The 21,836-nt window shown below is 39.2% G+C and overlaps 4 protein-coding genes across 10 annotated transcripts; 2 read left to right on the top strand and 2 right to left on the bottom strand.

Moving 5' to 3' along the window:
• The first annotated feature begins 22 nt into the window (after positions 1–22).
• hsd3b1 (hydroxy-delta-5-steroid dehydrogenase, 3 beta- and steroid delta-isomerase 1) lies at positions 23–2,867 on the top strand. Its single transcript, NM_001200075.1, is given in 3 exon segments — positions 23–259; positions 531–695; positions 1,655–2,867. Coding segments are annotated over 3 exon segments (1,125 nt in total). The 5' UTR covers positions 23–108; the 3' UTR covers positions 2,464–2,867.
• A 561-nt stretch (positions 2,868–3,428) lies between these two features.
• On the top strand, positions 3,429–9,518 carry pla1a (phospholipase A1 member A). 5 transcript variants are annotated; one of them, XM_053680610.1, is made up of 11 exons: positions 3,429–3,986; positions 4,683–4,902; positions 5,008–5,185; positions 5,313–5,421; positions 5,953–6,054; positions 6,267–6,359; positions 6,736–6,903; positions 7,871–7,960; positions 8,170–8,278; positions 8,526–8,681; positions 8,789–9,518. In XM_053680610.1, exons 1-11 carry the CDS (start codon positions 3,923–3,925, stop codon positions 8,865–8,867), a joined length of 1,368 nt encoding a protein of 455 aa, XP_053536585.1. In that variant the 5' UTR covers positions 3,429–3,922; the 3' UTR covers positions 8,868–9,518. The 5 variants fall into 5 exon arrangements, with proteins under 5 accessions (XP_053536585.1, XP_017325472.1, XP_017325470.1 ...); XM_017469983.3 differs by having other exon boundaries at positions 8,786–9,518; XM_017469981.3 differs by having other exon boundaries at positions 6,718–6,903.
• Positions 8,969–14,341, bottom strand: popdc2 (popeye domain containing 2). 3 transcript variants are annotated; one of them, XM_017469984.3, is made up of 4 exons: positions 13,336–14,339; positions 11,606–11,714; positions 10,933–11,499; positions 8,969–10,052 (listed from the first exon to the last, which is right to left on the bottom strand). In XM_017469984.3, the coding sequence occupies exons 1-3, from the start codon at positions 13,827–13,829 to the stop codon at positions 10,981–10,983; spliced, it is 1,122 nt and encodes a 373-aa protein (XP_017325473.1). In that variant the 5' UTR covers positions 13,830–14,339; the 3' UTR covers positions 8,969–10,052; positions 10,933–10,980. The 3 variants fall into 3 exon arrangements, with proteins under 3 accessions (XP_017325473.1, XP_017325474.1, XP_047011802.1); XM_017469985.3 differs by having other exon boundaries at positions 11,073–11,499; positions 13,336–14,336; XM_047155846.2 differs by having other exon boundaries at positions 8,969–11,499; positions 13,336–14,341.
• Positions 14,342–19,087: 4,746 nt separating this feature from the next.
• LOC108266537 (cytochrome c oxidase copper chaperone) lies at positions 19,088–21,546 on the bottom strand. The gene is made up of 4 exons (XM_017469986.2): positions 21,392–21,546; positions 20,724–20,846; positions 19,712–19,813; positions 19,088–19,239 (listed from the first exon to the last, which is right to left on the bottom strand). Exons 2-3 carry the CDS (start codon positions 20,828–20,830, stop codon positions 19,729–19,731), a joined length of 192 nt encoding a protein of 63 aa, XP_017325475.1. The 5' UTR covers positions 20,831–20,846; positions 21,392–21,546; the 3' UTR covers positions 19,088–19,239; positions 19,712–19,728.
• Positions 21,547–21,836: the final 290 nt, after the last annotated feature.

The following is a 21,836-nucleotide window of genomic DNA, read 5'->3' as shown; positions in this document are numbered from 1 at the left end:
TGTGCCTCTGTGGGCCTTCAGACAAAGGCATTTTCCTTCTAATCTCCGAGTGTCTTGGCAGTCCTTTTTTCTGTCTGTGGAACATTCTAGGCAGGAGAAACTATAGCTATGTCTTTTACCGGAGGTGTGTGTGTGATAACAGGAGCATGTGGCTTTCTTGGTGGAAAGCTAGTTAAGCTGCTACTGGAGGAAGAGAATCTTGAAGAGATTCGACTGTTGGACAGATGTATTCGACCTGAACTCATACAATCACTAGAAGGTAAACATCAATCCTGATTTTTATTTTTATTTTTTAACCCTTTGTCTCTAATTCACTGTCAAACCCATGTCGTGCCGTTTGTTCTCGTTTGAATTTTCAGCAGTTATGACAGCATGCAAAGTTTTGCTCAATAAAACGAGCTTTACAAGATAAATCACGTGCGCCTGTAATTTTTTTTAAATATTTTTTTGGATAAAATATTTCCGAAAACAAACATCGGGACATTCAAGAATAATTTGTAACGTGTTTAATATTTGTGGTTTAATATTAGGTTGCCAGGGTGAGACAAAACTGAGTACGTTTGAAGGAGATATAAGGGACAGTGACCTGCTGAAGAAAGTGTGTAAAGGAGCATCCATCATTTTCCACACTGCGTCTCTTATCGATGTCATTGGAGCTATTAACTACAGCGAACTGTACGAGGTGAATGTGAAAGGTGAGGTGTTATTTTGTTGAGCTGCCATGTGTTTCCTTTAACCTGTATTTAGTCATACGTTTATTATGAACATAAACCTAAAGGGAAGGGGTTTATGGGTTTTTTAAATTTCGGATCCCATCATGAATCTTGTTGAATGATGTTTGAATCCTTCCGATCTGTCACTACAAGTAAAGATAAGCACATGGCGTAGAGGACGCCTGTGCAAGGAGTGGATCCAAAACACTAAACACAGCAATGAATGTATTCAGATTAGAGACGTAACCAACCAAATGTCGAATACATTATTCAGAATTTCCCAAAACCTAAACCAGTATGACCCTGAACAGATCGTTACTAAGAATGAATGATTAAATGCCGAATGGCCGTGAGATAAAAACCTGCATGAGCAGATTAAAAACAGTCTCTAATTGAGACCAGTTATGAATTTGATGTAGCTTGGGTTGAGGAACTGTCAGCGCGTTAGAGGCATTATATTTTTGAGTCGTCTGTGTGTCTGAGATTCGTGTTAGTGCACAAGAATCTCAAGAACAAGTGGTTGAATGTTTGTAGGATTTATACGGAATTATCTTTGTAGCCAGCAGATGAACTGATTAGATTTTGGAAATTGATCCAAAATACGATCAAGGTCACAGCAAGGTCATATGACTATAATTTTTCCTTCATGTTAGAAGTATATTTTAAGGGTATTTCAGGCATACAAACTAGCAACAAGAAGGACTAGATTTGTCGGTGGCAGTGGCATCGAGTTCTACGTTCCCTAGTGTTTTCCACTGTTTCTGAGGACTTAGTGCTAGCGTGCATATCTGAATAGAGATACGGATATATGGATAAAAAATATTTCAAGCAGATACAGAAATTGATGCAGATGTGGATTATTGCGTTTCACCCCAAACACACAGGCAACAGAGCTTTAAGTGATTTGAATGCAACAAAACATCCAGTTTCTTTTGTTCTAGGTACCAAATTACTCCTAGAGGCATGTATCCAGGAGAGCGTTGCTTCCTTCATATATACCAGTAGCATTGAGGTTGCTGGTCCAAATCATCGTGGTGACCCTATCATCAATGGCAACGAGGACACAGTGTACAACTCTTACTTAAAATTTCCCTACAGCCAGACCAAAAGAGAAGCTGAACAGCTTTGCCTTGATGCCCAGGGTGAAATTCTTCCAAATGGAGGCCGGCTGGCTACCTGTGCTCTCAGGCCGATGTATATATATGGAGAGGGCTGCCGGTTTACTTTAGGCCATATGAGGGATGGAATCCAGAATGGTGATGTGTTATTGAGGACTTCACGACGTGAAGCTAAAGTCAATCCTGTATACGTGGGAAATGTGACTTTCGCGCATCTGCAGGCCGCACGAGCCCTGAGGGATCCAGAGAAGAGAACTGTGGTTGGTGGAAACTTTTACTACATCTCAGATGACACTCCACCCGTGAGCTATTCTGACTTCAACCACGCTGTTCTGTTACCACTCGGCTTTGGCATACAGGACAGACCCTTCCTACCTTTCTCCATTCTGTACCTCGTCTGCTTCCTCATGGAGGTGGTCCAAGCCGTGCTCCACCCCCTTCTACGCTTTACCCCAGCACTGAATAGGCAGCTTTTGATAATGCTAAACACACATTTCACCTTCTCTTATCAAAAAGCCCACCGAGATCTGGGATACGCCCCTCGTTACAACTGGGAAGAGGCACGTAAAAGGACTACAGATTGGCTAGCGTCGGTCTTGCCCAGAGAAAGACAACAAATGAATATGAAATAATAATAAAAAAAAACCCACAATGGTGTACTTTTATCTTTTACTCAGTTTCATATAGAATTTGGCTGCTTTAAATCTCATTCCTGTAAACAGGTAACTGCAAATAAAGTCAAATCTGTTTAGAAGCCACATGCAAAAGTCTAAAATCTTAAAGCAGAAAATAATTTCTCGGATCATGTCGAGAATCCTTTAATTTAGCTAAACGAAGCTAATTTGGTTTGTTGAAGAGTGTTTTTGTTTTGCTTTACTGTTTATTTCTTTTCTTTTTTTAAAGTCATGTTTAGTATTCTAGTGCAGGGGATCCCAAACTTTTCCAGGGCAAGGCCCCCCAAATGGCCTTAACATTTGACCGAGGCCCCCCTTTTGCAAGATGTCTTTAAAACACATTAAAAATACAGTCTTCTGAATATATCCATCTTTTTTTCTTTATTAATAATTACATCTTAACATTACATTACATTAGGAATTGATTGTGTGTGTGTGTGTGTGTGTGTGTGTGTGTGTGTGTGTGTGTGTGTGTCTGAGAGTGAGAAAGAGAAAACATACTAGTGGGATGGATGGGCACACCAAATTGTTGAGGCGCCCTGGGCGCCCCCTGGTGGCCCCCACTTTGAAAACCACTGTTCTAGAACGTGGACTGTGTAATATGTGTAAACATTACTTTATTTGAATGATTTACTTGACATAAAATAATCAATGCAAAAACAAATGTAATCAATAAAAATAAAAATAAAATAAACATTACAGCACCGTGTTTACTGCGTCTATGCGCTTTTTAAAGTTCACGCTTGAGTATATCTGCACAAATCGGTCGATTTCAATTGGAATAAGTGACAGTGATAAGTGACACCGAGATAAGATATGAATCAAGTGTTTGGACCATTGTCTTACTCTGTCTACAATCCCCTGCTAAAATAACTCTCAGAAGTAGAGAGTGAGCAGTGCCAAAGGGCAGAGTCCAGCGGTACAACACAAACAAGCCCTTAAACCCAGTGAGGTCATGGATTCACCGCCAGCTGCAGCACAATGAACACAAGGCATTTGTTTCACATTACTCGAGTCTGATGTTTCTTCACCAGCTGCAACTTCGGCTGCCTCTGATTCACAAGATGGATGGTGCGAGTTAATCCCACGCAAGCCTAACTGTTGCTGTAAATTATAAAAACAGGGGAGAGCTCGCCAAAATCTCCCACGTCTCACTCAATCGGATGTTCGTTTGCTCTTTTAAAAAAAAAAAAAAAAAAAAAAAAATCTGTTTTTCTGTGGATTTCAAGCCTTACCTTGCGTGCTGGCTACAGGTTAAGAAGAACACATCCAGTTTGGCAGGATATATGAAGAGGAATTCTCATTTGACATACAATAAAGGAGAAATCACATCAATCATAAAATAAAAAAAAATCAAAAATTAAAAAAAACAAAAACAGTGGCACATCAGTCAAGCAGATCTTCATTCAGTGGGAAAATGACCTGGAAATGGATCAACGTAATCTGCACTCTTTTGTCACTCTGCATGACATCAGTGGTAGGTAAGTGCCCTGGTGTTTTATAATATGCCAAGAAATTCAACTTAAAATCTGATGGTGCTGTAAAAAAAAAAAAAAAAAGAAAGAAAGAAAGAAAGTGGAACTGCTTGTATTTGACCTCAGTTCACATGTCATCAACAGTTCAACAAGGGAATGGCTCAGAAAAGGAATATAAACAGTCTGCCTCCCTGTACTGAAGTCCCATAGTGTCATCTATTTGATATTATATGATATTATACAGCTGTTCGATATCTATTACATTTCATAAACACACAAAAAGTATGAAAGAAACCCCTCATTTTAATTAATGGTTGATGATTTGTGTGTCTCTTTACTGCAAAGTTGACCTTTTTTTGCTTTTTTTTTTTCTTAAACCCAAACACCCCTGTTTTGTTTTATTAAGTTAATTAATTCATGTTAAAGCATATTATTCGGCAGTGACTGCGATTTATTCGGCAGCTACTGTTAAACAAATAGCAAATGTGTGTAGTTATAAGAGGGATAAGTTGCGGTGAGTCGTGGGAAGGTGTCTCACCACTACTGTCAGTTTTTAGTGTAGTGTACACTAATCCTGGCAGGTATGATTCAAAATGAAACTCCGGTACTGAGACCAGAAAGCATTTTCCAGCGTGTAAAATGTACTGTTAAAGTGCGTCAGCTGTTCTCACCCAATACCTGCATGTCTCTGTGTGCTCACAGTTAGTGACGAAGATCCCGGAGCAAACTGTGCAGACTTCAACAACACAACGTGGCTAAAACACAGACAAACGAAAGGTGTTCACGTCCAGTACCTGCTCCTAACACGACAGAATGCTAACTGCGCCAGTTTCTTCACCCAGGACTGTCTCAACCATACACAGAAACACACTGCACACTTTAACAGTACACTTCCCACTAAAGTCATTATTCATGGATATAGGTAGGTAACATTTTGCACTCTGATCATTGTTCATATGAATCTGCACCCTTTCTTTCACAAGCATAAATATATAATCTCCTCTCTATATAATGCCATCTCTTTCAGTGCTCTAGGCAGGAAGCCCTCGTGGGTGAGTGGCTTAGCCCAGGCTTTGTTAGAGAAGGAGGATGCGAACATCCTGGTGGTAGACTGGCTCAGTGGAGCCTCTTATGCCTACAACCAGGTTGTGGATAATTACAAGGAGGTAGCTGTGCAGATATCAATTCTTATAAAACAGCTTACGGTAAGTGTGTTGTATAATATAAGTATAATATAATACTTCTTCAAACACTCGCAAGATCGTGGAGAAATATTCATCAGTGTGTGTGATGTGAGATACGTAACAGTGCTCTTTTGTGCTGCTGATGCAGACCAGTGGTATCAATCTGGAATCATTCCACCTCATTGGAATAAGCATGGGAGCTCATGTAGCAGGATTTGTGGGAACTCTGTTTGCAGGCAAACTGGGACGAATTACAGGTGAGGAACCACTGTCTGCATTACCAGCACCGTCAGTTGAAATAGGTTACATATCAGACTACAAACCGAGCGAAAGCAAGATGCCTGCGCCTGTATAATGAGTTGTACTTATTTGTTTGGGGAAGAGCTTCAGGACAAAGTCATTTTTTTTCAAACATAATGGAAATATCAGCCTTGTAGCTATGTATAGTAGTATTTGTCATTGCAGAAGAAATACCAGTATGCAGAAATGAGTAGGGAGAAAAATCTTTTGCACACTCGCGCTATTTTAATTAAACCCTATGAACAATACTTTCCACTATATTGAGAGAAATCACTACTTTTCTGCGACAAATGACAAGGTACGCTGTTTTCTTGACATCCTCTCGTGTTTCCCAGTAAGTATTACGTTCTTCAGAACAGTCAGTTAAAACTAAGGAAACCCTGAAGCTTTTCTAATTCTCCCACAACACCTGCAAGTCGATTTTACACTTTGACTTTTATTTTACTTTTATAGCAAGTTCGGTCCTCTTTTCCATCATGTTTCCACAGGTCTTGACCCAGCAGGTCCCATGTTCAAAAATGCCGACCCGTATGACCGCCTGGATCCCTCAGACGCCATGTTTGTTGAGGCTATACACACTGACTCCGACTGTGAGAATTCAACAAAACCTCACATAACGTTAAACCTGCTGTAAAATGAAAATAATAACCGCCAACGCTCCTCTTTTCTGCTGAACTGCTCACACAGAGCCTAATTTCTGATATTGTATTACCCTTGCATCATAAACTCCTGCTTATCATGCTACCAATTCTACTCTCAAGTAACTCTGTCGTGTTTTCATTCTTTTATTTACATTTGGCAGCGTTTGGTATTTCTATTCCTGTCGGACATGTGGATTTTTTCATAAATGGTGGGCTGGACCAAACTGGATGTGTACGGTCAAGTTTTGCAACAAGTATGTGGTTGTTTCAAGTATGTGGACAAATTTCAATAACTCTTCCAAGCTCTCTGGATGATTCAGTTACAACATCAGGGATAAAAAAAATTTTAAAAAAAAAAAAAAAAAAAAAACATGCTTTATGTACATTTTCTTACATTATGCAGACACATACTGTATACCGTTTGGGTTTATATTGTGTATAAACATGTAGTGTTTCAGCAAATCTAGATTGGGCCTTTAAGGAATCATAACAGTTAATTGAGTAATTATTGTAAACCTTAAAGATAACTGCATTTAACTATGAAGGTGAAGGATATAAAGGCTTAAAAGGAAAACACAGCAGCAGTAGCTGAGATTCCTGGTTTGTTGTCAGTTTTTATTTATTTTCCAGTGTATGGCTATGTAATCTGTGACCATATGAGGGCGCTGCATGTGTACATGAGTGCACTAAATGGCTCCTGTCCACTCTACGGCTTCCCTTGCTCCAGTTATGAGGATTTCCTGGCCGGCCGATGTACCACCTGTGATGACCCCTTCAACAACATTTGCCCACAGATAGGTAAAATAAGACGTCTGATAACTGATCGCATAATGCATGACAGTAGACAATCTCTGCAGTCTCTGTAAGAAGGATAGCATTTTACTTAAGGTCAGTCTTTATATGGCAAACAGGCCACTTTCATGAACTTTAATCACATACTAAGGATGTCACGATACGATCAAAGCGCACGACAAGCAGGGTTATTGACTCCAAAAAGAAGGAATCGATTCTGAACAGCTGAAACGAGTCGTTGGTGATCCCAGACTTTACTTCCTGTACTAACCTACATAGGTTTGTAACAAAAAGCCCCGCCTCTGGTCTTCATCGGGTGTTCGCTGACAGCGGTAGACCAATCGCAACAGACTGGCACATCTGACCAATCAGAGCAGAGAATGCGCTCTGAAAGAAGGAGTTTAGAGCGAATCCTTTAGGACGGATCATTTAATGAGTCGTTTTTGACACCGGGGGGGAGGTAATGCTGCAGTTTAAATTATAAGCACATTAAAGTGTTTTTTGACCTCGGATGCATGTAAACCTATCATATAAACCTTTAAAACAAAATTAGGCCCGTTTCAAAACCATAATAGGTGCGCTTTAACTTGAGTCTGATAAAACAGTTTGTGCCTTATAGAATGTAGGTTTAGGCCAATTGCCATGAGGAATTTATGAAGTCATTGTGTAGACTTATGAACACCATCCTAAAACTGAAAAAAGGAATTTATATTTTATTTATATTATGAACTTAACTCTATCTAGATCATTATTGCTATGCTCCCAAACCAAAGCAATATGTTCTTTGTGTATGATGAACAGAACTGTAGTAGCATATTAGGAATATATCTCTATATATCTATATATCTATATCTATCTATCTATATATATATATATTTGTTTTATGTCAAAATGTGCTATTGCTTTTTCTAAAGCCAGTTAAGTAAACTCAGTAAACTCCCATCCTATTCATCTGTGTGTGTTTGTGCTTCAGGCTTGCTGAAGAACAGTGGGATAACAATGTCGCCATTACCCATACATGGGAAAGTTTACCTCCTGACTACATCTGAAGTTCCCTTTTGTGGTGGGGTTGTTTTTCTAACAGATTTATCATCAAGTTTCTGAGATGAAGATGAAGATAAATAAGTATACTGTATATGGACACAGATTAGACAAGATTTTTTTCTCTCTCATTAGTCTTTGACGGTCTTGATCAAACATACGAAAGCACACACTTTGCATAATAAATCTGGATTCCTGTTGAGTTCGTCTGTGCTCTGTCTTCCTTCATAGTCCATCACATACTGATTGAGCTGAAAGTGTCCTCGCTGAAAAAGAGTGCGGTGGTGCAGGTCACTCTGGTCTCCATGCAAGACATCAAGACAGAGCAGAAACTCCATCTGTGTGTATAACCTCTTTCCAGCTTCTCCACTATTATTAACACCAACTACAACGAAAGCCCTTATCGAAAGCATTTCACATGTGATCATACGTTTTCCACGTGTGATTACGTGAGTCACGTGAAAACCATGTGAAGGTGCATTTCAACGTGTTACGGGTACACTTGTGTGAAGAGTCTGTTACTATTTGCACAAAATAAACACATTTGTATTATATACTCAGAATGGTTTTCTGTATACATACTCCAGACAGACCGGCAAAACCATTTATAAAAAAGTGGTAGGGCACCCGGAGCATCTATGCAAGATCGAGTCCATCCATCTGAAGAATATTGGAGCATTATTATACAGACAAGGGAACGTCCACTTTGAATACATCTGTATCTCCAAGATCCCTAAAATGAGGTAAAATCACCAAGGATGTTTAAAGTCCACAAAGTATAAAACAAGCATATGTATTCGGCAGGGCATGCTGTTAACTGTGTGTTGCTGTTTCTGTTTATGTTTAGTAGGCTGGACAAATTGTGTGTGGAGAACATAAAGATTGGCAGGAGAGCACCATGGTCACATCACTTCATCCAGGTGTGCTGAACATCAGGACGGAGAGAGCAAGCGCCACACAATGGACAACATTGGAAGATGCATATTACAAATGCACCGATGGACAAAGACCACACGTTAGAACTGCAATGTAAAGACAACAGCATTTATTAAAGTGTTCCATTAAAAGCACACATATCGCATGTACAGTGTAAAAAACGCCGTTTACAAATGTGTTGTTCGCTAACAGTCCGATGATATTAGGTCAGACATTACAGAGCAGTTAAAATGCCTTTCAACCCTGATCAATTTCTGGAGTTTGGTTCGATGAGTTCTTTCCTTCTAATATCAAATAATGCAATATCGTTAAGATGAAAATTCTTCACGTGTGTCTTATTAACTTAACGTTAATGTTAACCTTAATGGGTTTTGTTGTTGTTGTTGTTTTTTGTGATATACAGGAGCTTGGCATTCTTTAATGCATAAATTATCTGTGAAATTAATTAACAGTGTTCAGGCAAATTTATGCATAACGTTTGGTAATTAAAATGTAGAATAAAGCTTAATCTACTACAGGCAAATTATAGACTGGGATCAATATCAGCCATGCACTGAATTTCCACTGAGGTTTTATTAAGGAAGAATTGGCCCCATGAAAATACACTGATTCCTTATGGTGAAATAAAATGACGTTAAATAGTATAGGCTGGTTGAATGTTTTCCCTGCACTCATTATTTAGTATTTATTATGTACTTCAGAAAAGAAAAGGAAAAAAGCAAAAACACAATGTGACATTAGGAAATCAAGTGAAAAGAGAAGAGGAACTCTTGCTTACATTCAGATCTACCAAAATACTCAGACTACAGGCTTAATAACAACATTAAAGGGAAAACTTTAAAGTTATTCTATAACGATATTAACATGGAACCTAAAACTATTTTTGGCTTTGTTGATCGAGGCCAATTGAAAGGATTATTACTGCTATACTAGTATAGATAAATCCTTTCTAAAACCTCGTTAAGATGTCCGATTTACAATACGTCTCTGTACTGTACTATAGAAACATAACCTATGACAACAGAGGAAACGAGAAGCATGTAGTGGAACTTGCTGAGGCCCGGGTTCCACTCTTGGCTTTGTTTATGGATTAGATTATTTTTAGAGCCTCGGGGTATCCGTGAGAGCCAGTGGAGCACGTCCTCTTTGATATCGAAACCTTCCAGCAGTATCACCCTCTGTCAAATTTATAAAGAAAATCAACAAGTGGTCATTTGCAAACTTATGGCAATAGCTTACTATTATAGAAGTCCTTCTAGAGTAACTTATGTTGAGATTGTTTTGAATCTGTCCTGAATCACTACAAGTCCCCCTTGAAAGTATGGTGTAGCCTATCTGTCCACATAGCCCAACCCATATCTCTCATTCCTCCATAGGCCTTGTGTACAAGGTCACCATTTCAGTGGACAGTGGCACCCATCTCTTCCCGTCAGCTGTCCTGCATGCCATCCAATACCACCCTTTCCACCCCCCGCCCCCCATGTAATGCAATATCACCCACAGCTGGTGCATGCATGAATTTCGAACGAGGCCAGAGGTGGATTAATGGAGCCTACAGTTCGGGATCACAGGATTGCTCATGACTTTCCAGCCTTTAAACAAACAAATCTGCAGGACGATGAGAAAAATCTTAACTGACTCCTATTCACTAATTATATTTCCCTTTTCCACTCGTATTAAAATGTGTATTGTAATCATTTGTAATATTTGAGGCAAGGAAAGAGCTCAATGCCTTCTCTCTCCTTTGACTCACACCAGTCCATGTAGACACAAACACACAGATAGATTTCCAGAGACAGTGATTTCCTGCACAACTTGCAAAATTTCTTTGCTACATAGAATAAGTCTATTTGAATCTTTTTTCATGCGTACAGTAACACTCATGGAAGAGTTAGATGATAAAATGCACATTCACTGCAAAGCACATTCCTCTCCTGCATTCTCTGAAGTTAGTCAAGTGCTCGGTGCCAAAAGAGTGCAACGGTGCCATTCAAAACACACTGCACAACACACACTTCTCCCCACATTACCAGTCCTGACCTATTTGTGTGTACTTACATGTAACTTAAGAAGTGGCCCTGAGTGTTAGCTTCAGCACCCTATTTTCTACTTCAAATAATCCCTTTCACTCCTATAGTCCACTAGAGAGCCTATCATGTCAGCAAAGTCCTCGAGGACTAGGCTAGTTGAGTCCTCACCAGAAGGCATCTCAGGATCCGTGGCCCAGGAAGAGTGTCGCTGGGAAGGCTGACCTTTTAGAAGTGGGTCCTTCGCCTGTACTTGTTGAGAGCTTGCTACACCTACATGCTGGTTGCTAGGTGATGGGTCTATTGGCAGGACTGTCTGATTCCCTTCGTTTCCCCTGGGTGCAGAACTGCCACTGCCCCCCTCACTACTTGGTGTCGAAGGGGCAAGAACATGGTAGAGGCTGGGCAGACGGATGTCAAGGTGTACCCCGCTCTTGACAAAGAGTTTGTCATTAATAGAGTAGAGTTTGTCTGCAATGTCATTGCCAAGCATGACCGAAAAGAGACGAGCAATGTAGCGATCTTTGGCCAGAAGGAGATAAAGACGGCGGCGGCGCCAAGAGATGTAGTGGCAATCTGTCTCTGCTGTCAGTGTCACCTGAGGATGGGGGAGATTCGAGCGTTCATGAGATATCAGTTCAATGTCGTATTTAAAGACACAGCAAAGATGAGATATTTGAGTTTAGGGGCTTTTGTTATGGCACCTGGAAATTTCCCTCCTCTGTTGGTCTGAGGGATTCCCATTCCGGAGAATCCAGGAACTGGTGAGGGAATATGTAATGAAGGAACTGACCTTCTAAAGACACCCGAATCCTATGAATTAAAAGAGAGAGAGAGAGAGAGAGAGAGAGAGAGAGAGAGAGAGAGAGAGAGAGAGAGAGAGAACGGTGGGTGGGCTCTATAGCCAAAATAAATATCACTAAGTACTGAAGAAATGTTATGCCATTCAAATCAAATCAAATCACATCCAAAAATCTTTTTTCACTAATTTTCATTAAAACATTCAAATACAACAAATTGTGTGTTACAAATGTGTATTCCTACAAATCATAAATAATCATGATCAGTTTACTAAACACGGTGCCTAGTCAAATACCATTGATCTAAATACAGTTGAGTTGATCCTCTATACAATAAATTCTAAATTGAGATCAAGACATTGGTTCTTATTCACTGAAGCTGCATACAGTCAAATCTGACTGTAAAATGAGTTCATTCATCAATTTGAATTCAATTCAATTTTATTTGCATAGCGCTTTTAACAATGGAAGTCACAATGCGGCTTTACAGGAATAAATACTTTCCGGATATGAATCGTAAATGTATAAATTTATCCCTAATGAGCAAGCCAGAGGTGGCGGCGGAAAGGAAAAAACTCCCTGAGACGATTTTGTCTGAGCTTTAGATCGATCTTTAAAACTCAGTTCAATTCAATTCAATTCCATTCAAAACTCAGCTCAAAACCCATTTATTCACCCAATATTATCGGTCATAATTTGTATCTGCTTCATTTAATACTAACTGTATTTGTCTGTTTACACTTTCTGTGCTGTATACATGATGCTAAGTGTCTGTCCCTTGTTATGTTTTTGAATGTTGTACATTTTATTATAAGTACGCAACTGCATTGTTTCTTGCTCTGGACTGAGCAAATGTCCATTGTCCATATGACCCATATGTTCGACTGTTGTACTGTATTCTTATTGTCTTTTACTGTGAAGCGTCCTTGAGCTCTGGAAAGGCGTTATACAAATTAAACATATTATTATTATTATTATTATTATTATTATTATTATTTAAAATTAAACTCATGCCTTGTGAGAAAAAAAAAAAGTTTGATTTGCCAGCAAATATACAAAATCAATGTCACCGTTAGTAATTAGGGCTAAATAGTAAGTAGAGTCACAGACTAAGTACTAACAATATAAAACATGGTACCATTTCCACACACAGGAACCTTGTACTAAAATGTACATATAGTGTCAACGTGTAAGTTGTATGTTGCTTGTGAAGTTAGAATGTGGTTCTTCCACTTCCAAATCTGTCCCAAAGCTACAGTATATACATATCATTAATTTCAGTAAGTAGAAAGATTAGGACAAGACAAAGCTATCCACTAAAACTACGTTTCCTCGTGTCTTGGACAACTATTGCTTTCTGAATACTTTACGTTTATTGACACAATTAAAACAACATTGCTTTAATGTAAATGATATGTATATAAGGGTAAAGTGGGGTGTGCCGTACGCATATGACATGTAAATGAGGGACCAGTGGGAGGGGAGGGAGCTTGCATCCACACCGCTAAAGCTGCATATATTTTTCTTGTGCTCAAATATATGCTCGTTTCTATGCAACTTTAATGAAAGGTTAATTGAAGGACATTAATCAATGTGGCCACGGTAAAACACTAATCCTAAATGTTGTTACTAACCTTCCAGAGAGCAGAAAGGAGAGCTGGTCGATAGGTGTTTTTCCCTCTATAGCATACGTCTCCTCAGACTTGATAGCGAGCACCTTGTTCTCACAGGCAGCAGTGATCTCTTTGAACACCCGCACAGGTACCTCCAGTGGAAGATAGACTGCAGAGTAGAGGGCAGAAAGCTCGTCATTGGCCAGACCATCTCGCATCAGCCGGAATATCAGGTGGCACACCTGGGCTAGGCACTGCAGCATCAGCAGCATGTTCCAGAGAAAGACATCGAGGCCACACACTGATAGCCAGCCCCACAATGCCAAACACAGGAAAGCAGGAGCCAAGAAAGTGAAAATGTATAGTGTTCCATAAGTTCCGCTGCCACCCATGTACCCTAAACTGAGGATGGTGTTTCCCAGTTGGTAGATGGCACCCTCTGTGCTGTTGGTCCATCCTGTACATAGTGAATGACCATAGATTATCGTATCGAGGTTAAAGTTGGTGTTGTTCATGTTCTACTCTCACAACATCCACACAAAAGAGATTTCTTCAGAGTCCAGGAGGAGCCTTCAGTGGACTGTTCTTTTTTGTTTTGTCTTGTCATAAAGTTTCCTTTTTTGTGTGAAGCCAAAGTGTTCACAAAGAATATAAACTCAAAAAAAGACGTTACAAAATGTCCCCCTTTGCCTTCTTAGCCGCTTCCTTGTTCTCTTTGCCCATGATTTAAAAAAAACAACATATGGAATGTAGTTGCCTTCATTCTGTGAGCCTCTTCATCTCTCTCGCACCCCCTCTGTCTTCAATTTCCACTATTTCACCTGCTATGCCTCGTCTCTTCGTGCCTCCTACAGTGGAGTGAGCACTGCTGGAAACACAAAGCAGGAAAGGAATGGGCTGGGGTGGGAAGTGAGACACCCCTAGAAGGATAACCATGTTTGGAATTGAAATCCAAGGAGGAAAGAGTCACAGACAGAAAGCAGACCGGCTACTTAACATAACATACACCCGTGGCAGGGAGAGTGAGCTGGGCGACGATAACAAGTGAGAAAAGCCAACGTTTTCACAAGGTTGCAAAGAGAGCGACACAGGCTTGCAGTAAAATGGCGCTTTTCTCTTGAGCAGAGTTTTACAGTCTTAGAGGAGATGTGTTCTGGGTTTTGGCATGAAGTAATGCTGGAGATGCTGATTTGGGTAGAATTACAGAGGTCATGTTACATTGTTTACTGTCCCCTCTTTGAGAGTCTGTCATGGTTCTATGTGCATATCTTGTCCAAGAGCCACTATGAGAGGGCTGTACCATTTTGTCTCTCAGTAGGGGTGCAGAGGCTAGGAGTAGTTTGCTATTATTTCATGATAATTCAACACCCAGCAGTCTTCACAGTGGTGTGGGAATAGTGTAAGGTAATTAGGATACTGTGGATAGTGGTTTAGGATACTTCATGTGTATATTTGAGTTGAATATGTACAGTACTGTGCAAAAGTCTTAGGCACATGCAAAGAAATGCTGTAGAGCAAAGACGCCTTCAAAAATTATGAACTTAAATGTGTCTTAAATGTGTCTCCATTTTAAATTAAAATACTATAAAGAGCAGTAAATAGTAGTAAATGAAACAAATGAAATATTTGGTGTGACGACCCTTTGCTTTAAAAAAAAAAGAAGAAGAAGAAGAAGAAGTAGTGTCAGGTAGAATTAGTGCAGTTTTATAAGGAAATGAGCTGGAAGCGTTATTGAGCGTCTTGTAGAACCCGGTTCTTCTGGAGACTTTGACTGGTGCACTTACTTCTTATTTTTGCAGCAAAATCCAGCAGCCTTCATTGTGTTTTTTGTCTGAAAAGTGTCTCTTACTACTTAATCTGCTGATATATATATATATATATATACACACACACACACACACACACACACACACACATATATATATATATATATATATATATATATATATATATATATATATATACACACATACACACATACACACACACACACACACATATATATATATATATATATATATATATATATATATATATATATATATACAGACACACACACACACATACATACATACATACAGTCATGTGAAAAAAATAAGTACACCCTATGGAAATTGTTGTTTTGTTTTTACATATTTGGAGAAGCACACATTTGATCCTCTTTGAAACGGTGATAGATAGGTTGATAGACTCTATCAAATGGCACATAAAATTAACCTTTTGTAGAAATTTTCACAATTTAAATTGTGAACACAAAAAAACCCAAAAACAGATCAGTCACATGGAAATAGTAAGAACACCCCTACATTTATCAAATCCATAAAATTATTCTCTGGTGTTGAAGATCGTGTTCCAGTGATTAGAACCTGCTGAGGGAGTGCAGGTGGAACCGGTCTTATTTATACCCCTCTCATATCTAGTGTCTGGTGTTCCCTTTGTTATTGAGGTGTGTGGAGTCATCATGCCAAGATCTGAAGAGTTCTGTAAGGCCTTCAGAAAGAAGGTTATGGATGCCCATGAGTCTGGCGAGGGATTTAAAAAGATCTCAGAATTATTTGAAATACATCATTCCACTGTAAGGAAAATCATCTACAAGTGGCACGGATTTCAAACGACTGCCAGTTTGTGCAGGACTGTCCGTCCCAGCAAATTCAGCCCAAGAGCAGAGCGTCTGATGCAAAAAGAAATCTCCAATAACCCCAACATCTCACCACAGGATCTGCTAGTGAGTCTTGCAGCTGTTGGTGTCAAAGTGCACGCTTCTACAATCGGAAAGAGATTACACAAATTTGACCTGCATGGGTGGCGTGCCAGGAAAAAGCCTTCGCAAGACTACAGTTTGCCAATGAGCATATCGGCAAAGACCAGGCCTTTTGGAATAATGTGCTCTGGACAGATTAATCAAAGACAGACATGTTTATCTCAGACCAAAGACAGCTTTTCAGGAGAAGCACCTAAAACCAGCTGTGAAGCACGGTGGTGGAAATGTCATGGTTTTCGGTTGCTCCGCTGCCTCAGGCACTGGAGTGTCTGAGTGCTTGAAGATAACGTGAGGCCATCTCTCCAAAAGTTGAAGCTGAACCAAAAGTGATCCTTTCAACAGGATAATGATCCTAAGCCCACTAGCAAATCCACCAAGGGACGTCTCAGAAAGAAGAAATGGAGGGTTACGGAACGGCCGAGTCCAAGCCCGGATTTGAATCCCATTGAAATGTTGTGGGAGGATTTTCAACAGGCAGTACATGCAAGAAAACCCTCAAACATCTTACAACTGCAAGAATATTGCATGGAGGAGTGGTCAAAAATTCCAGCAAGCCTGCTGGACAATCATGCAAAACGCCTACAAGCAGTTATTTCTGCTAAAGAGGGCAATACTAGCTTCTGAGGCCAAGGGTGTACTTACCTTTTCCACAGACAAATATCACACCTATTGATATTTCTGTTGAATAAATGATTGAAAAAGCTATTTTTTCTTGTGGTTTTGTTCAAGTATATCAACTTTATTAATAGGCACCGTTTCAAAGAGGATCAAATGTTTGCTTGTCCAAATATGTCAACAACAAAAAAAAGCCAACAATTTCCATGGGGTGTACTTATTTTTTCACATGACTGTATATAGTGAAACAGTGAACTGTATATAGTGAAACATCCATTATTCTAGCATGGAATGAATGATCTGAAATTTGAATTTGTCATCGATATGGATTTATAATTATCGGTCTTTTTCTGTTTGCAGAGCTGTGTTGTGAATGGAGTCTCTCCTGGGGCACAGCGAACGGTGCACTTTAAAGTAGGAGACTTTCTCATCCATACAAGGCACTGCGCCAGAAAGAATGTGAGGGCACATGCATGGCTCATGTACCGCAGCCAAGTACTATGATATACTGAGCCAGGGGAGATTTCATGCAGCTGCTCAGCTAAATCTTCATGTCAATTGTAAATCTTATCATATATTCTTAACATGTGTAAAACCACCTAGGTTTTTTCGTATAATGTGTCTAGGTTAAAGAGAAGAGAAAAAAAAGGCATTTAAAATAATTAATTAATTAATAAATCAACACATTATTATTGTTGTTGTTTTTGTTATTAATAATAATAATAACAACAAATGAAATTTAAAGACTCCATTTAGGAGAGGTTTAGCTAGGCTAAACACTGGCATGTGCACAAGAGGACTGTACTTTTAATAAAAATAGATCCAGATAAGAAATGTATAAATAAATTCTTTATCGGTCCTGGCCTGGAGCTATAAAAGCCCTCTCCTCCACAGCTGGTGATAGATTGCTATTGTTTCCTGTCATCTCTTCATGGCTGTGCTGAGTGAAATTTTTCAGCCTTGCAGCACGCTTAGGTCAGCATGGCCTGGTTCTACATTTTAAGGCGAACCTTCCATGTTTAACATGTGGGAAAGGGCCCTAAAGAAACCCCTTACCGACACCTCCACCACTAAAGGGTCCACCACTGGCTCGCTTTCCAGTTGAAAATACTGGACCAGGCATCGACTACATCAGAGCTGTAGGTCTTGATGACTATGTCGCAAGGATACAAACTGCAGCTCTTCCAGTGGCCTCAATCTGACCAAAGTAAAGCAGGTATACCCTACAGCTCAGGAAAAGGGGTTCTACTCACCATACTTTCTTGTTCAGAAGGAGGACAGTGGTTTCCATCAAACCAATTCAATTCTAGATTAGAGACGTATGAACTGGTTCTTAAAATCACATCAGTGTATAGTACATTCCTACATCCTGATTGACGTTTGCCTACCAAGACACCAAGACCAAGCACTTCAGTTCAGTTTGACACTTCGGCCTCTCTTTAGCACCATGAGTATTTCTTTGAGCTGCATGCACGTGGCACTGTCAATTCTGAGCGCCAGAAGCATCGAGATACGTCTAGAACATCAGTCTCTCAGGGGAGTGTAGCAGACAAAGGCATTTTGCTCTTTTCAAAAGGTCCTGAGTAGCCAGCAAAATGCCATCCGTGGTGCACGGGACCTCGTCAAGTCCCATGACAAGCCTCTACATCTACTGTATGGACATGTCCTCAACTATGCTGAAGGTGTATATTATGGCCATTGCAGTGCACCATGGCCTACAGGCAGGTTGAATAACCAGCCCCTACTGTGACATGCCATCCTCCAAGGAACGTCTCTATTCCATGGACATTACTTAAAGCCGAATCACTTGAGGAAATCTACTACAGGTGCTACTGAACTTCCCTGTGCACCTTCAGAGGATATATTAACCCTTCTAATAGTGTGAGTGCATTTCCAAACACCTTTCCTGTCAGTCAGTTGCACTTCCAGGTTTCTCATAACATTGTGCTATACTGTAATCCAGGTGATTCTCCCTGTAACTCGGTGAAATAGCAACCTAGTTTCATATGTAACTGTGATTCTATGAATACTGGATAACTGCCACAGATGGGTTAGCCATCTTTCAGAACCAGCGCTGATCCAGTGGGAACTCGGCAAGAACTTTCCAAAGAAACAACATCTATAGGACAATGGCATTTGAGGACAATAAACCATTTGGTCAATTTGTAACTTTGTTCAAAGGGTCTATCTGCCTCAAAGTGTCTCTATGTATGGGGGGGGAGACCTACTATTTGAAAAAAAAAAAAAAAGTAATATTGAGAATATTCTTGTTAGAACAAAAACAGTTTCTCCTATTGTTCAAGTTGAAAATTGGAATCATTGTGCGTACTGTTCATTTTGTACAATCATGTTTGCCCATTTTTATGAAAGAGTCTATAATCAGAGGAGGAAATTCCATAGGATTGCATAGGGTGTTTATTCAAAATCAAGTTTGCAACATTCATACAAATCTAAGAATACATCACATTCAGAGGAACAACTGAAAAAACTCATTCTTCTCACAGCAGTATAAATAGTAGTCCACACACCCAACCACAGTCCAGTTCATCCTGAAAAAGCCAAGATAGTTATTAGGATGTGTTTGTTTTATTTTTTTTTAATTTGTTCAAATATTTAAGAACCTTTTTTTGAAGTTCAACATAAATAAATAAATAAATAAATAAATAAATAAACCAACCAACCAACGATGATGCAAGTATAATTAATCATTATTGTTTCTGGACAACACACTTATCAATGTTCTAGCCTCATACAAAGTTTAGACACTGACTCTATACAGCATACTGTTAGCATTAACCAGATAATCATTTTTGTTTAACATATAAACTGATATCATTCGGAACGTACATGTATGTGGTACGGCTTTACTCCCTTTTTTTTTTTTTAAGATTGAAATGTTTATTAGTGTTCAGTTGCATCATAATGCATTTGCTCGGATTACAAAAATCTGATGTTTCATTAAACTATTCCATTACTATGCATTAAAGTTTAGTACACAACTACTTAATAACGTTTGTTTACCTCACAACCCAGTCCTATTATATCTTGAAACCAAGTGCCCTCATGCACTCCTTGTGCGCCTCGATAAGACCTGTGCAGCTTTCTTCACCCTTTTCAATTATACTGAGGAAAGAAAACCAACACACATCAACCTATACATGTCAAATGTGAATGCATTCAGTAAGACTGGTGGCTAATACTTTCTCCCAAAGACAAGCAGATCATTAACACAGTCACAGGTTAGTACATGTTCTTTTACTTATCAATATTACATGAACAACAGAAGCATGTGGCAAGTATCAATCAAAACAAAACGGCAGTTACTTAAGTACGACAGCATTTTAGTGGCACGTAAAAAAAAAAAAAAATCTAAATTACGAGAATGAAGTCGTAATATTTTGAGAATATTAACGACTTTATTCTCGTGATCTTTATTTTCATTTTTTTAAGTGGCACTAAAACGCCATCATACTTAAGAGGTACTACTGTTATTATGATTTCCCTCATATACTTTTATAACATAAAACCAATCATGAGTAATTAACCATCAACTGGACGCAAACTGTTGTGACAAGAAGCAGCCACACCGTTGCATACACACACTCATGGCCATATATAATCGACCAGTTCTCCATTCATCAAACCTCATTAAGCTAATACAACTCGGGCACTGGGTAACAAAACTAATTTCACAAGAAAGATAAATCAGATGATCGTCATTCAATGAACTAGCAACAAATTAGAGAACAAATAAATATGAAAAGGATACATTTGATTCATCACTAAAAAAAAATTCATTTCCCATATTAGCTATATTATGACTCTCACACGCTCTTCCCTGTGGACTCGGACATCTGCGGTCATACTCGGACATAATTAAGGCGTGATGACCCGACCCGACCCAACCCAACACCCAGGATTGTTAGTGTGTTTAACAGCAGCTCAGGAATGTTATATAGCACAGGATTATTTCGTCCCCTGCCTCAATGGAATGATGTGAAATGTTGACGTTAAATGGGCCAGCTCTCTTTACCAGGCATCTCTTGCTTTTTTAGTTTCAGGACATGCACAGCATGGCTTCAGTGGCTTCTTCTCCTCTGCAGCTGTAGGCTCCACACTAGCAGCAGCTATGCTTGACATTGTCCTTTAAGATCAGCTGTAAGGGCAAAACACAACTGTTACTGATGTGATGCATCTGCAAGGGTTGTACACACAGTAAAATCAGCCTATATAATTAACAATGAATAATAGTCAATCAATCCACTCACAAAACGTTAAGGCCATATTGATTAATATACTGGCAAACTGCGCATGCGCGTAACCCTTAATCACATCAAGGGCAACTGCGTAACACAGGATTCAGTAACGCTAACTATACATTACGTAATATAACATAACATAACATAACTTAAATCCCATGACGCTTTTCTATTCCTCAAACAAAGTAAATAAGCAAGTCTGTCTGTAATTAGTCAACTTTTAGTGAGCAGTCCACATTGTCCGCATTTTAAAATTATATTAGGTAACCACACTTTGGCTAATGATAGCTAGCTAGCTAGCAACTGTTTGGGAAAGAAATAACAAGTTACACGGGCAACTAATTCCGTTTCTGAGCTCCAGTAATTGAACTGTTTAATATACACAAATTTGCGATTATTAAAAACTATCAGGACAAAATAATTAAAGTTAACGCTAACTTACATAACCAGTAGCAGCGGTTATGTGTATGTACCCTTCCTTATACAGCGTGCTGGCGGCTTGTGGGAGGGACACAGGTTACGTCTAAACCGCATACTAGCGTACTAAAGAGCATGCTAAAGTAGTGCTGCAGTACAGGTTTTAGCATACTGTTTAGTACGCTAGTACAGTATGGACGCCGGCGTAACGCGCGCGCCTACTCTGAAAAACATGCGGAATGAAGGGTGATAGAAACTCTTTCGTCAAAATAAAAGTACCATAAAAATATAAATTTGACGGTTGATTTTAATGTACTGATCTTTTTTTTTTAAATCTTCTTGTCGAAATAAAAATGAGTTTAAAATAAAAATAAATTTTAACTGAAAACTTTTCCCCCTCTCAAAACGATTGTTAATGCGCTTGGCTTAATATCTCTAATGACAATTCAAATTTGAATCCTGTTTTAATT

This window comes from Ictalurus punctatus, chromosome 6 (genome assembly GCF_001660625.3).
Source record: "Ictalurus punctatus breed USDA103 chromosome 6, Coco_2.0, whole genome shotgun sequence".
NCBI classification, from domain to species: domain Eukaryota; kingdom Metazoa; phylum Chordata; class Actinopteri; order Siluriformes; family Ictaluridae; genus Ictalurus; species Ictalurus punctatus.
Note: the sequence above shows the minus strand (reverse complement) of the source record. Positions and strands in the feature narration are given on the sequence as shown.

Bases quoted from the DNA above. Each gene is read 5' to 3' on its own strand.
- pla1a (XM_017469980.3), top strand. From the start codon at position 3,923: ATGACCTGGAAATGGATCAACGTAATCTGCACTCTTTTGTCACTCTGC. The intron at 5,186-5,312 runs GTAAGTGTGTTG...CTGCTGATGCAG, and splicing joins TTCTTATAAAACAGCTTACG to ACCAGTGGTATCAATCTGGA. The intron at 5,422-5,952 runs GTGAGGAACCAC...ATGTTTCCACAG, and splicing joins CAAACTGGGACGAATTACAG to GTCTTGACCCAGCAGGTCCC.
- popdc2 (XM_047155846.2), bottom strand. From the start codon at position 13,829: ATGAACAACACCAACTTTAACCTCGATACGATAATCTATGGTCATTCA. The intron at 11,715-13,335 runs GTTAGTAACAAC...TTTAATTCATAG, and splicing joins TCCTTTCTGCTCTCTGGAAG to GATTCGGGTGTCTTTAGAAG. The intron at 11,500-11,605 runs GTGCCATAACAA...CCCCATCCTCAG, and splicing joins CAGAGGAGGGAAATTTCCAG to GTGACACTGACAGCAGAGAC.
- LOC108266537 (XM_017469986.2), bottom strand. From the start codon at position 20,830: ATGTCAAGCATAGCTGCTGCTAGTGTGGAGCCTACAGCTGCAGAGGAG. The intron at 19,814-20,723 runs GTAAAGAGAGCT...TTCTTTCCTCAG, and splicing joins AAAAAAGCAAGAGATGCCTG to TATAATTGAAAAGGGTGAAG.